This window comes from Gorilla gorilla, chromosome 9 (assembly GCF_029281585.2).
Source record: "Gorilla gorilla gorilla isolate KB3781 chromosome 9, NHGRI_mGorGor1-v2.1_pri, whole genome shotgun sequence".
NCBI lineage: Eukaryota > Metazoa > Chordata > Mammalia > Primates > Hominidae > Gorilla > Gorilla gorilla.
This window is the reverse complement of record NC_073233.2, coordinates 55471047-55487535: the sequence shown is the minus strand read 5'-3', so window position 1 is coordinate 55487535 and position 16489 is coordinate 55471047. Positions and strand designations below refer to the sequence as shown.

The window sequence follows — 16489 nt, the reverse complement described above, 5'->3', positions numbered from 1 at the left end:
TCCATAGGCTGTTCCTTCCGGAAAGGGAAGAGGAGGGAATGCCCCTCTAAACACTCTTTCCAGAGCTATCTGTGTTTTTTTCACTGTTAGCAATGAAGTTTCTGACAGTGGTATATGAATATGAAAAACTGTTTCTTTACAATTAGAGTTGCCCACTGTGTTTCCCAGATTACGGATCCATGATCCAACTTACTAAAGAATTCCCCTAAAAGTTTCTGCATCTTCTAAATTGTATATATGGTTAAGTCAGTGGTAACTAATATAATTATACAATTAATCCATAATTTCAGAGATTTCTGGGGATCTCATGTTTTCAGAATTTTTGTGGAGCAAAGGAAAATCTTTCAGAGCTTCCGCAAACCTTCGATATGACCCAGGAAAAGGAGCACTTCATCTAATTTACAGATCAAGAGCAAATTGATCATGCTATTTCTCAAGGCTAATTTTTATTTTTATTTTTCGAGACAGTTTTGCTTTTGTCACCCAGGCTGGAGTGCAATGGCGTGATCTTGGCTCACTGCAACCTCCACCTCCGAGGTTCAAGCAATTCTCCTGTCTAGGCTAATTTTTAGATGAATTATTTCATTTGTGGTCCCTTCTACTATTTCAGATAGTTATTAACACTTTCAGCCAATTGTTTAGAAATATTGGTGCCATTGAGATAAAGGGAGAGTGAATAAAACAATGCAATTGAGAGGTAGAAAAATGGCAAAAAGGAATCTGACTAATAATCTCCAGCAATGTTTTGGAAACCAAGTTCTGGACAGAAATCTTGAGTTCCAAGACACAACTCTGCAACTAATTATCTGACAAGCAAGGTAGAGTTATGTGACCTTTCTATTTTAGTTTCCTTAACCGTAAAATACAGAAGATTAAATGCTGGCCTGAGACACAGTGTTAACATTCTATGGAAGGAATAGTATTTTATGTGTCTTTATTATTACCATGATCATCCCAAAATTTGTTTTAACTCTCAGCACTATTCAGTTCCCGGAGAAACAAAATAAAGTCCTTTTAAAAATTATTCGGTAGCTTCACCAGTGCCATTTATTATTTTTCCAAGCTAAATTGTCTTGTATAATGATAATTAGTAGAAATGCTGAGATGGTAAAAGTGTACTCCCACTTTTTAGAAGTCATAAAAGCATATAGACTACGAATCATACTGAAGGTCCTTCAATCAAAGCTGGATTGTTATCACATTTTTAAGTAAATAACTGATGGGAAGTCATATTATAACCTGAAATTGCAATCTCTAGGCTAACCTGAAGACCATATTTTTAATAATGTATGCTACCAGTACAATTTATTGGTACATTTTTCTCCTCAGAACATCACTGATTTGTTTTTTGCTGTAACAAATTAACATTCCTGTCATTAGACAGAAATAATAAATTCAAGAAACAGTGAAAACAAAAAATGAAGTGTAGCGTGAACAGGATTTTACAATTAAGGGAGTCATTTTGACACCTAATTTTTATAAAGAAGTAAAACTAAAAACTTACAAGTGCCTGCTATTTATCCACATACTATATAGTCATAAATAGTGAGCTACATACTTTACTAACACAAATTCCTCTATTCAGCAAATAGTCTTTGAGCACATACTACATGATGGGCACTCTAATAGGCCCTGTGGATATACTGTAGATTTTCAACTAAAGTCGGGAAAACTAGTGAAGTGTGAAATCTTGTCAATCACCCAGAAAGTACAATATAAAATTTTTTTTGTATAAAATGCAATGCAATAATTACTTTTCTCAATGAAGTTGAACTAGATCAAGGTAAATAATATAATAATGAAATATATTCAAGTGCTTAACTATTTGAAACATTCAGACGTTAAGGGAACTATCACATCTCTAGCCACAGAAGTATAGGCAAAGCATTTTAAATATTTCTTCTTGCCCACAGTATATATTCTATTTTATTTCATATTCAAATTTCAAGAATATTAATGCATGTTAATTTATTTTTTTGCTTTTGAAGTTTAAGCAGTAGTATCTTATTTGGGAGGAGGGAAGTTAGAGACTAAAGTGAGAGGGATGAGTATGTTTATCCTGGACTCCATCCTGAAGGCATTTTTTAATTGCTCACAATACTAGTCAGCTGGGTAATGTTGAGGGTTTCAGCTGGGCTCAACTATGTGATTGCAATTAGCTGTGGGTTGGAAAGGCAATTTTGTTGATCTGCATTGCATGCTCTCACATGTTTGAGGTCAACTGGTCTAAGATGCACTCATTTGGAAAACCTGGGTGCTCTCATACTTCACAGGATAACAATAGGGTTCCAACACAAACTAGGAAGAAAGTTCTCACGTCAACCAAGTGCTATTGGTCAAAGTGTCAGAAGGCCAGTGCTACATGAAAGTAAAAGGGAATTATCAAGTCAAAAGCAAATGATGTGAATACAGAGGCGCCAGTAGTAGAAGTCATCAGTGCAATCTGCCATATTGCTAAATGGGCAAGCACCATCAATCCTGTGTCATCGTGGGCACATGTATCAAGGTTTGCAAAAGTACTAAGGCAAAGGACCCTTTACATTTCCTTAGTGCAGAGAGAGTTCTGACTCCATTAAAAGAAGTGATTTTACTTTTCTTCTGAGTCATTGCATATTCCTTTCCTCTACCCAGTTGAAGAGCTAGTTTGATCTGCTCTTTAAAAAATGCTTTCTTTTTTTTTCTTCTTCTGTTTTATACTATGAATCTCTTTGCCTAGAAGTTCTAGGCATAATTTCTGTGTAATAGAACAAGCCACAGTAAATACCCAGTCACACAGCCTACTAAAGCCATAAATCACAGGAAATAGCAAGTGTAAGAGATTAACATCGAAGCTGAAACCCAGTTTTCCTTGTACATTCCTCTGGAATTCTGTGATGACATACACTTTCTTGAAGGAACATCTTGTGGTACCCGTGACACAGTATGGTTAGGTTTAAGTATAAAATACATAGGCAAGTAGGAGAAAAAATGTTTTTTGAAAATAGGACCACATCTTTTCACAGACCTTAATGGTTCATGTGAAAGCATTTGGAAATTTCCATACTCTTCAAGAAAGAGAATATTGATGGAACAAAGGAGAATAATTATAAGAATATGAAGATAAATTATCAAGGACTGGGATTAATTCTCCTAATGCTAGAGAAAATCACCTCAACCCAGTGAGAGAAAGAGACTGGATGATAACGGACACTATCATTTCATGGAAGATCCCACCAAGACTTTCTGAAAAACCAAGCGGCAAAAAAAAAAAAAAAAAAAAAAAAAAAAGGCATGACCTTAGAGAGTTCCCACAGTACCCAACAAAGCCGTATCCTGTTTGACTCTCACTTTTCTGATCCTGGAGGTGAGTTTCACCTTGTGAAAATTCCTACCATGCCATTCTTGTACTGATAAATCATAAGACTTAACACTACATAACCTCATTATCCACATACTTGCTTGGGATCAAAGCAAGATAAATATTTCTTGACACAACCACATAAACAGTAAGCAAAGGAGTATTTCTTCCAACCTTTGAATGTCCAGTTCCAAGGTTTGTTCTCTCCTGAATCCTTGTGGTACAACCTAAATATTTTGCCTGAATTTGGCATTGCAATTTCTATTGTCTTTTGTTTGCCCACAAATAGAATGTTTTCACGTAATTGTTATATTTCAGTAGGTAAATTATGTATTTAATATAGAGCTTAAAGTGTATGTATATAAAAATTATGCATAAAATATTCCACCTCATTTCTTAACCTAGATTTCTTCTCAGAAGCAGCAACTCTTAGTAGTTTTGCTCTTCTCTGAGAACAATTCTATGAATATCCAATCAAATTGTTTGTATAAAAACCCCTTTTAGAAAAAGTAAAATGTTATATATACAGAAATGCCCCTTGTTTTTTTCACCTAAGATGATCTTGGAAATTGTAATCATTACCTAATAGAATGTCTCATTTATTTTAATAGCTAAATGAGAATGCATTGTTTGAATGCATCATAACTTATTTTATTAAGTTATTAGATTGCTATTGGGGTAAATTCAGGATAAAACAACAGTTTAAACTAGTAAAAGCCAAAGGTCGTCACTAAGAGTTTCCCTTGGGGCACAATTGATTTAGCATTTGCCACACCGTGACCAAGCCCTGATCTTCTGAAGCTAGAAGGGAGTCCCTGATAAAATGCATGATTTATTTGAGGCAAACCAAAACATACCTTTATAATTGGCCTTTTCAAACACATTTTTACTTTCTCACCTAGTCATATTTTCTTATGCTTTTCACTGAAAGCCATCCCTGCTAACTTTCACCAATTGTCAGTATTCTTCTTGTTAAATTTCAATTGTCAAATTCCATTTCCTTCTGTAAGATTCCCACCATGACCCCCGTAACCACAGAGCAGGAGGTGATTTTTTTCTCCATCAATTTCCTTTAGAGTCAGATTTGTAACATTGTGTCATTTTGAATTATGATTATATAGGTATTTGTGCATGCCTCATCTCCTTTGCCAGATTGCAATCCCACTGAAATCTGTGATATAGAAAACAAAGGGCTATCATTCACAGGACGGTCAGAGAGCCTTGCATATGTATTCGTGCATAATATGTGTTGCATAAATATATTCCTAACCTCTGAAGTGGGGTTAGTAACTTAATTCCACATTTTACCAGACCGAAATATTTGGACTATACTGATATGTTAATGTAGAATTTTAAGAATCTCCACAAATACAATAATCTGATGATTTATAAAAAGTATTTTGTATCTTCTTCAGTATTCTATAGTGTTTAATGTACACATTTTGTTTTTCTAGAAGAAGAGCTGCATAACAAGTGAGTCTGCCCATTTGGGTCACAACCTCTGTAGGTCAAAACAAATTTTTTCCAAACAGCCACAGTCAAGAACTAATGATTTTTAAAACACCATAAAAAACAAAGGGCTACTTATTATTCACTATTATAAAACATCAGTCAGATTTTTCTTTCCTCACTATTCTTGGAGCACAAAGAAGCAATAAATTTTAAAGCAAACATGCTGAATTATTTAAAATTATACTTCTCAAATATGTTCTATACAAGGATAAAATTAATTTATTCTTACCTCCATTTTGGATTTGACCACGAATTCTTCTGAAAAAATAGCTGTAAGACTAAACTTTCTGGTAATTCTCTATAACAACACACCTAGGTTAGAACTGGCTACTACCTTCAGTCCTATGTGTATTTATGTGTACTTTGCTTTAACTATTAGAAACAATAGGCACCTAGAACAATCGTGAAATGACAGAAATGTGAGGTGTTCAATGAAGATATAGAGGCTTAAAAACCTCTAGTAATGAATATAAAAAATCATTACAGCAGAAGTATAATATAGCATCAGTATAGCAGAAGTAAATAATGTAATTCACAATTAAAACAAAATTATATTTTACGAAATATTGGCCACATACACCCTTCTGTAGTTTAAGTCTATGTCTCTCTAGATATATACCATCCAGTCTGTTCTTATAGTACTGGTATAACTGGGACAATTCAAAATATCCAAAATAATTAGGAATAGTTTACTCTTCCCAAACCTTTTTAACTGTTGAGTGCATAATAATATATACTCGATGTATGCAAGGGAAACTTACCTTCTGTGTGTACGGCTGATACATAGGTCCAGTTGTACCTCTTCACTATGTCCACCATGGCCCTTGCCTGCTGAGCATCTGAAGGCACAACCCTCATGAAATATTTGAACAGAGTCTTGTCACTCAGATCCATGCTGGTTGCTGAGTAAGCAATCTGAGGTATGTTGAAAAGCTGGAGCAAATTCTGGACCTGAATGGCTACAGAACTGGAGCCAGGCCCAGTGACCCCTACTATGGGCTTCTTGGAGCGGAAGGAAGAGGAGGAGCCATCCACAGAGCGTACCAAGCCCTCTTCCTCTTCTGAAGAAATGAGGGAATCTCTTATGAACTCAATGCTCTGCTCGAGGGCCACAGCCGAATGCCAGCAGGAATCCCTTATCTCACAGCCCAGTGTGATGTTGGGCAAGAGTGTGGGGTCTGAATTGATCCTTTCCAGGGTATGCAGCATGGCCTCCACTCTCTGAATGCCATACTGTTCACGGACTGCCCCACACTTCCTCTCATGAACTTTGTCCACAGTAGGCTGGTGATGAACAGAAAAGAGAGCTCCAATAATGATGTCACCCAGCATGTGAGCCACCACCCTCCTCTCACAGGACTGTGCACTCCCACAGACATCTTCTTTCAAAAGTAAGACTGACAGGATCAACAGAAGGACCATTTTAGGACAGGAGTTCAAGCTAATAAAGATAGCATGGTGGGGAAAATTCAGGAGGGTTCTGATAGCTACGAACAAGCGATGTCCTGCGCTGAGTGGCAAATCAAGAAATTAGCCAGCAATTCAGATGTATTCTCTAAAGGACCATTGTGTCCCCATGTACCATTTAGTTACATGATCCATGTGGTCATGATCTTCTAAACCTGAAAAAAAAATAACATGGGTCTTTAACAAACATAAATGCAACTAGTTTGGGGAAGTTCTATAATCCATGTTAGCAGAGAAAACATTTTGATGATGAAGATAACAAAGAAAAAATAATTCAAAAACGTTTCTGACTTTCCTTTGTCTGCTTCCTTTGTGATTTGATGAAGCAGCTGATGTAGCTTCTTGACCCTGCCTTGCTTAGATTAATAGTCTTTTTTTGTTCATCTGCAATACACAAAACCAAATCTTGTGTGTGGCAGGCAGAACTGTATTTTACTCTCAGGCAGAGATGACAGAGCATCCTAGAAGCAAAACTACGCCATGAACAGAAAACTTCAAGAAGTATGCACCCCAGAATATTAAACATTGGTGATCTCTTGGTAATGAAAGTGTGGATAACTGTTGTTAAATTTTCATTAGGCTTTCCTTTTGAAATCTTTAGCCTTGAGCATGTAATTAATTATGCAATTACAAAAAAAAATTATCTTTTCAAAAATACCCCACATATCCTCTCTCCAAATACAATGTCAAGCAAGTTGAATAATCTTCTCAGGAATAAATAAGTATTGTCTAATTAATGTGGAAGATATAACAAAAACAAATGAAGAAAGGTGGGTGTTTCATGTTAAATAAACTGTACAGAGTCTTGCAATACAATTCACAGTAATCAGTCCTCTAGCCCTGATCCAGAAAAAATTCCACATCACTAAGGCTCAAAGGCTAAAAGGATGTATGTTTGGAATTATTCTGCCAGGTAGAAATTTAGTATAGCTATGAATGTCATCATCTATTTCAATTTAAATTCCTGGGAAGAAAGAAATTTTGTCCCAAATTTTCCATGGCAAATTCTAGCATAATTTGTAAAAGAGAACAGACAAATTAGTGATTTGATCACTTAGGGGAATTGTGTAAGAGACTTATTTTGTTATCAACTCTGCCAGCCAAGGATCTCAAATTATTTTAAAGTGACTAACTTTCTAAGCACCGACTTTCAAAAACAGGTGATGTTTCTTCAGGAATGTATGTAAATATCACACTTTTACAAGAATACTAATGGTTTCAAAGGTCATCAAATCTACAAAAAGTTAAGTCTAGACACAAAATGAATGTAAGTTGAATCATGTTTCTAATCACTCCTACCATCATTTTCACTATTTCCTTCTACTGTTTCCTATGGCAACAGAGAAAGTCTTCCTATGTACAGTGACAAAAGCTAAACTTTTTAATATTTCATCAAATAACCAGATGTTCCAGAATAACTAGACATTTGGGAATATATAGAAAAAACTAGTTTTGGTATGAAAGTTGGCATTGTAGATACAGAGGAAGAAATGAAGACTGTTAGATTTTTCGTTGGCAAGTCATTTGAATATTACTAAACCTTTCTTTCACTTTCCTTAGACCCAAGACCTAAAATAATTATTCTCATGGTCATGTGAATTCTGCTGCAGACAAAAAGAAATATCTAAAGTTAAAGAAAGCACAATTTCTTATTAAATCAGAATGTTAGTGAGTGAACAAATAACAAAACACGACTCATTTTTTATGTAAGAATATCAAAGTGATATGAGAGACCTGGTGTCCTGTCAGGCTCGTGTGGCTAAAATATCAATCCCATTCATTTTATTCATTTAAGTTGTTCTATGAAACCCCTACATATTGAGATACAGTATACATATTAAAACACTAAGATATTGCCTTTTGAAGTTATGCGAAGTTTGTTACTTATTTAACAAAAAATTATTAACTATTCAGTGAAAGAGACTAATGTAACAAAGAACTGTAATAATATACATTGGTAAGTATCATTATGATCTTTCATTGAGCACCTAACATGCCCCATCTATTCATTAACTCACTTAACAAATATTTATGGTATGTATATGCTATAATTCTGTCCTGGGCATTGAATATTCAAGCATGAGCAAAATATACAAGCTCCCTATACTTGTGGGCCTTACATATTGGTATTCTAAAGGGTAACTTTAGCTGAAACCTGGTGAATACAAAGAAAAATAAAGATCAAATGGTATTTCTGTCTTTAGGTCTTTGAGGAATCACCACGCTGACTTCCACAACGATCGAACTAATTTATACTCCCACTGCAGAAATTCTATTCAACCCTGCAATCCCATTACTGGCTATATACCCAAAGGAATACAAATCATTCCATTATAAAGACACATGCACACATATGTTCATTGCAACATTACTCACAATAGCAAAAACATAAAATCAACCTAAATGCCCATCAGTGATAGACTGGATAAAGAAAATGTGGTACATATACACCATGGAATACCATACAGCCATAAAAAATGGGATCATGTCTTCTGCATGGGCATGGATGGAGCTGGAGGCCATTAACCTTAGCAAGTTAACACAGGGACAGAAAACCAAATACTGCACGTTCTCACATGTAAATCAGAGGTGAATGATGAGAACACATGTATACATAGTGGGGAACGACATACTCTGGGGCCTACTGGAGGGTGGGAGGAGACAGAGGATCAGGAAAAATAACTGGTGGATACTTGACTTCATACATGGGTGATGAAATAATACGTACAACAAATCCCCATGACACAAGTTTATGTAACAAACCTGCACATGTGCCCCTAAATTTTTAATTTTAAGGACTTAAAATTAAAGTTAAAAAAAGAAAAGATAGTCCCAGCTACTCGGGAGGCTGAAGCAGGAGAATGGCGTGAACCCGAGAGGCGGAGCTTGCAGTGAGCGGAGATCGTGCCACTGCACTCCAGCCTGGGCGGCAGAGAGAGACTCCGTCTCAAAAAAAAGAAAAAGAAAAATATACAGAAGAATGAAAAAAAGGCAGTCACGTAAAAAATATATCTACAACATGAAGAACATGGGAGGCATGATGATACAAGATGAAGATGGAAAGGCAATAAAGGTCCAGGCCATGTAGGATGTTGTAGGCTCTTATAAAAAAATTTTAATGTTGGCCAGGGGCGGTGGCTCATGCCTGTAATCCCCGCACTTTGGGAGGCCGAGGCGGGCAGTTCACTTGAGGTCAGGCTTTCAAGACCAGCCTGAACAACATGGTGAAACCCCGTCTCTACCAAAAACAGAAAAATTAGCTGGATGTGGTGGTGCATGCCTATAATCCCAGCTACTCAGGAGGCTGAGGCAGGAGAATCGCTTGAACCTGGGAGGAGGAGGATGCAGTGAGCCGAGATTGTGCCACTGCACTCCAGCCTGGGTGAGAGAGTGAGACTCCGTCTCAAGAAAAATAATAATAATAATAATGTTAATTACAACAGAAAGCCATTGAGATTTAAGCAAATAACTGAAACAATTCAATCTTAGAAAGGATTATTCTGGCTGCTCATTTTCCTGGATAATCAATTGAAGAAATCTTATAAAGAAACCTGTAATAATCTAGCAAGAAATGATGGTGACTTCTCTATGATTGGTGACAGTAGATATGGAGAAAAGTGGTCACAGTCAGATATATTTTCCAAGTTGAATCAACTGTACTTGCTGATAGACTAGATGTGAGTAGCAAGGTAGAGAGAGGAATCAGGGTCTACTCCTAGCTTCTAGTTTGAGAGCCTAGTGCATTTTGACAGCATTAATACAGATAGGATAGACTAGCACGTAAACACGTGAGGGGCAGAAGAAAATTAATGATCTTCTTTTGAAAATGCACAATTTGAGATGCCTTGGAGGTATCCAGGTAAAGATGTCAAACAGGAAAGTGAATATGTAAGGTTGGACTCAGAGGAGAGTTTTGGTTTAGACATGCAAATTGAGGGTCATCAATATATAAAATATTTAGAATGCATGAAATCGCCTGGAGAGGAAGTATAAATATTGCAAAGGTGCAGCTAAAAAATAAGCTCTGCTGAGGGGCCAGATTTGGGAAAAGCCAGCTATGAAAAGGAGTCAACCCAAAAAGGAAGACGATAAAGTGAGAGTAAATGACGTCATAGAGGGCAAAAAGGAATGTTTTAGGTACTTTATTTTTAAAGACATATGCAAGGCTTATATATTTCAGAGAAAAACGTATCTGATTCACATGGAAGATACTATATTCCATGTACATTCTATACACTGAAGATTTCTGACACAATGGCTATGTCTTTGAGTGTGTCCGTATGTGTGGCATATGTATACCAAGAATCCTTATAACAACCCTAAAATATAGGTACAGGTTGAACAACCCCTACACAAAATGCTTAGGACCAAAATTCAGATTCAGAATCTTTCAGATTTTGGAAAAGTTACATTATACTTACTTACTGCTTGAGCGTTCCAAATCCTAAAATGTGAAATTGGAAATATTCCAATAAGAATTTCCTTTGAGTGTCAAATGGGTACTCAAACATGCTGCAATTTTGGAGCATTTCAGATTTTTAATTTTTGAATTTGGGATGTTTGAACTGTATTATTTTATTACCTTCATTTTCCAAATGATGTAATGGGTTTTGATAAGTTAAAAACTAGCTGATCACTTAGAAAATAATGGAGCTAGAATTTATGTCTATGCCTGTTGACTTTAAAACACATTGTTTTAACTATTCCTTGCTGCCTCACAGTCCCTTCCTACCAAAAAAATGAAAGATACTACTAATGTCCATGAAAACAAGAAGGGCCACCCAGACACAATTTGAATATCCAAGAGATATAGAATCTTACACGAGTCGCCTTTCGAACTATACAATAAAGAGCATTCCAGGGAAAAGGTGATTCAGCTCATAGAGACACAGAAGGTACAGTGTGTAGGTTATCTAGTACAAGTGTATTTACATTGCCTGGATATCCACCCCAAATTATGGCTCATCAGATTATGAAGCCTAATCTGATGAGGCAGATATTAGCTATGAACTTAGATACCTGGAATATACTTTTAAAAAAATATGACATAGAAATGCAAAATAACTGTGCTATTACTCAGATTATTATAAGGCTAAATAGAAAGTCATCTTATGTGCAATCAAAATACAAGAAATGCATAGAGTATAAATTCCAAATAGACCTGAAAGGAATACATCAAATCTATCAGCATCACTCATGTGTTTTCTATAAATGTTTATTGAATAACACACCCTTCTATACCCCAAGGATCCAGTTATGGACAAAATAGATATAAAGTCACATCATTATGGAGCCTATACTCGAAGAGGGTTTGCCAGACAAGAAACAAAATAAATATGTAAAATATTGTGTGCTACATCGTGGTGAGTGTCTAAAAGCAAAAAAACAAAATGCAGTGAAGCAGTATAGAAAGTGCCAGAGATATAGGAAAGTTTGAGTAATGTGGCCAAAGAAGCATAAACTGAAAAAATAACATTTGGGTAAATAGCTAAAAGAATTAAAGGAATGAGTCATACAGATCTCTAGAAAAACAACATTCTAGGTAAAGGATAAAACAAATACAAAGCCCCTAAGACAGACTTAATGTTTAGTGTGCTGAGGAGTAGCAAACAGGCTCTTGAGGCTGTAGAAAAGTTAAAATGCAGAGAAAGGAAGATGTGGAGAACAAGAGGTAATGTGGTGATGCTGAGCCTGTTTGGACTTTAAAAGACTTTGGCTTTAACATTTCATGAGAACGTTTTTCTGAGAGGATTCCAACAGAGGAGGAACACATTCTACCTAAAATTTTAACGAGAATAAGGGCACGAAGGTAGAAAATGAGGAGCAATTAGGAAATTTGCACTAACTTAGGTGAGAGAGATGATAGTGGTTGGATTGGAGATACGGTAAGTACAAGTGGTGAGAACTGCTGGGATTCTGAATATATTTTGAAGGTAGAGTGAACAAATTGGCTATTAGAGGTGACTTGGGATGTTGGAGAAAGAGAAAAATCAATGAGGACGCCAAGATTTTCAGCCCGCACACAAAAAGGATGGAGTCGCATCGGCTGTGGTGGAGAATGCTGCGGCAAAGATGTGGATGGAAACAACAAAACAACATACGTTCAATTTTGATATATCAAGTTGCACATACTAGAAACTCAAGAAGAGATCATTGAATGAGCAGGCGGATGTAAGGGGCTGAATTCTGAAGAGAGGTCTGTACAGGAGATAAAATGAGGAAGGTGTGAGTATACAGAAGTCCTTTCTGTAAGCCATGAAACTGGATTAAATCACCGAGGAAGTGGAAAGAGAAAAGAAACTAGTGCCAGAGATTGTGCCCCAGGGAATTCCAAGGTTCAATGGTAAGGAATAATCGGCAAAGGAGACTGAACGATTTTTTGAATAGAAACTTCCTTTTGTGAGGTGAGGAGAGAGAAGCATTAAATGTGAAGTATTCATGTTGTATCATGCAGAAATAAAGGGATGGTATGCTTTGATTTTCTCAAGAAATATTATGGGTGGGCATGTATGCATACATAAAGACTGGAAACATATACATTGACATTAAAGAGTGTTCTCTGGATAGTAAAAATATAGTACTTTTAATTTTATTTCTTGTCTTCATCTGTGTTTTCTAAATTTATAAATATAGTAATACAACATATTTACTATTCATTATTATTTTTAATTTGGAACTGAGGGATATGCTTTCTAAATTTCTGCAACTTTCTCCCTTGAGACCTTATCTCCCTCCATCCATTCCTCCTTGGGAGCCTATTAGTCAAGTTAGGCTCTTGTCCAAGTATACACTGTTTTATTCCAATGGCTTTGCACATGCTGCTTCTGATCCCTGATATGCAGTTGTTCCAATGGTCTTCATGGCAGAGTTGTTAAGAGCATGGGCTTGGAGTCCAATGACCTGAATTGGAATCCTGGCACAGCCATTGATTGGCGGTGTGTCCTTAGGCATTTAGCCTCTCTGAGCCTCATGCCTTTATTGGCAACTGGAGTGACAGCAGTACCTACCCCAGAGAGTTTTAGTGAGTACTGAATGAGCTAATATTTAAAAATAGTCCCTTCCTAAATTATTACCATATCCCTCACCTGGCAGTGTTTGCTCTATTCTCCAAGCTCACATGGCAATTTTTTACTTATACTTTCTTACAGTATTCATTACCAAGCTAATATTGTAGGATGTTTAAGGAAAATAGCATCATAAAACTAGAGAGGGCCCTGGAGATGATTCCATTTAACTGAGATCCATGGAAAGCAAATGATTCATAGCAGACCTGGGACTTGAATTCAACAAAATGTCACTCAAAACACAATTTTAATCATAGTTTACAACTTGGTATCAGCTCTTATACAATTTTCTAAGCTTATAATATTTTATTTTTTTATTTAAATAAAATTTAATATGAAATCTCTCTCATAATATATTTTTATTTTCTTTGTATAATATAAACATCTTTCATATCAGTTCATTCGGATGATGCAGACAATTATAACAACAATTAAAATATACAGAGGGCATATCATGTGTTGTTCACTTTGCTAAGTATCTCACATGAAGTGACATTTAGTTGTCGTACAAACTGTAAAATAAGTTATGTATGCACATTTTACAGAGAAAAGAACTGAGGCTCAGAGAGATACAGAGGCTTGGCCCAGATTCCCAAGCAAGTGGGTAGTAGCAGAGCCAAGAGTCACATTTAGAACATTTATTTAATTTTATCAGTTGCATGGCATTCAATCATATGTGTGTACCAATATTTAATTATTCCTTATTGTTAGATATTAAGGTTATTTATAGATTTGTCTTAATATCATAAACAATGTTGCATTTTGCTTGCTTTTGAAAGTATCTTTGTAGCACAATTATTTAAAGATGATATTTCTGGCATAAATGTTTCTCATAGTTTACAATTGATGAATATATAATATAAAAGATGATATCAACTTCACTCCAAGATCTGTCTCATTAACATCATCAATTCTGAGAACTATCCAGTATTCTTTCTGTGAGGATCTACTCTCTCTTGCTTCTATATAAGTTCCTGAGTAAGGCCATTTCTCCTTGTGGTGAGATTTCTCCTGTGCAACGTCACCACAAGATTCATTCATTATTTTAACAAGTGTCTAGTAAAAGAAAAGACGAAGAAAAATACCATAATACTTTATTTTCAGCGTAAAGAACCCTTTTTCGTTCTTGATCTCACGTCTACCTAAAAATAATACTTCTAGAAATGTCTAAGAACACCAATTTCTTATATTAGGAAACAAAGTCTCAAGTAAAATAAATTATTTTCTTTAGGTTATAGCTTTTAGATGGTGGGGATAATATGTCAGTAGAAATAAAGGGGCAGGATTATCCTATAGATAATGGGGAGGCATTAATTCTTGTAATGATAAAAAAGCTTTGAAAATGTTATGATCTACACTCTAATAATATGGTGACATTTAATTCACTAAAAAGTGGGTAAATGTATTAACAGTTTGATTATATAGTATATTAGTTCAAGTATCTATTTTCAGAAGTATGTTTTACTCAGTGTTATATTTCTGGGTCCTTAGCATAGTAAATTAATTACTAGCACATTATAGAAAACAATAGACATATTTTAAATACATACAAAAGTATTTCACATCAGGTAACCACACGCTCTCATATTATATCCTAAATGAATATGAAAAAGAGATATTGATGGATAAACTTTGCCATAAATTGCAATCTACACTATATAATCAGATTCACAGCTCACACTGTCCTTTATTTTCAACAATCCTCTAAAATACTGACCATCTTTCTGGCACAGATGTCTCTTATATAACTTAATCTCCACACAAGCAAATCACACAGCTCAGGACATAAACACTAAAATGATTTCTTCTGCCTGATCAGTGGCCTCATCACAAACAGTCAGGGGTGTCAATATTGCATATGCCATCAATGCATCTGATATATTTTTCTGAAAACAAGTGCATACCATAGATAAGAGACAGTCTGAGGTGCAATGATACACAGAACCCTGTAGTTTGAGGAAAGCTCCATTGTCATTACTATCTCAATCATACATTTGTGACCTTGTAAACAAGAAAATGCAGCATCCCCACTGTTTAGCCCCACAAAGTATAGGCCATATTTTAACTGAACCCCCCTCAACAAAAAAAGGCCCATAAAACACTATTGTACAAAGATGAAATCTCTAATTTTATCCATTAATTAAAAAGTTCTGGCAGTTCAATAGAGCTCACTAAATCATTGTAAATCATTTAAACAAGTGGTTTAGCAGTCTATGAAGACCTGGAACAGCCTTCTACAGCAAAGCAATAAACATGATGCAATCCACTGTTAACTAGTCTCAGTTTAATTATAAAGCAGGGATTTTAGACTTTTACCCATCCTGTAGCCTTCAGCTGATTTCTTGTTATTAAGTGTATACCTCTGAAGACTGTAAAGCATTATTTATATATTACATTACCTATCATTAAATGCTTGAGACTGTGGTTTTACATTTCTATAACTTGATCTCCACTTACTTATTAATACATAATATTTATAAAGTGCCTTCTTTCTGTTAAATAATGTATAATAATTATTTAATGTAAGACTCACAATAACCCTGTAAGGTAGGTATAATTACTACCTATGTTACTACCTCTAGAAATCGAAGTTTAGAGGTCAATAATCTTCTCCAAAGTGTCAAACCTATAACAAATGGCAGAACCAGGACATGAATCCAACTATATTTGGCTCCAAAGCCCATACTTAATAAACAAATGATGAGGTCTCCCCACAAAAAACAAGTGAATTGGTTATTCAGACCTCATGCATTGATTGCAAAGCATTTTGGAGATTCTGCTTTCCATTAAATTCTTATGTAATGTACAAAAATTCATCAGAAAGCATACAAACAAATCAAGTAAATGTAGGAAACTTTGTTTCCTAGCATCATTTAGATAAGGGTTTCTCAACCTGAGCATTATTGACATTTTGGAGTGGATAATCTTTTGTTGTGGGCGGATGTTGTCTGTGCACTGTTGGTTGTTTAGCAGCACCCCTGGCTTCTGTTCACTAGACGACAATGCCATCCCCTCCCAGCTCTGATAAACGAATATGTCCTCAGATATTAGCAAATGTCACCTGTATGTCAAAGTCACTTCCAGTTGAAAAACACTAATTTACATGAAA

At 35.6% G+C, this 16489-nt stretch overlaps 1 protein-coding gene across 2 annotated transcripts in view; it reads right to left on the bottom strand.

Moving 5' to 3' along the window:
• LOC115936224 (metabotropic glutamate receptor 5-like) overlaps nt 1–16489 on the bottom strand; it is a 381806-nt gene that overhangs the window by 357749 nt on the left and 7568 nt on the right. For both annotated transcript variants that reach the window (XM_055354195.2, XM_055354194.2), the window contains exon 2: nt 5611–6471. In XM_055354195.2, coding sequence (XP_055210170.2) covers nt 5611–6271 — 661 coding nt within the window. In that variant the 5' untranslated portion in view covers nt 6272–6471. The remainder of the gene's footprint in view (nt 1–5610; nt 6472–16489) is intronic.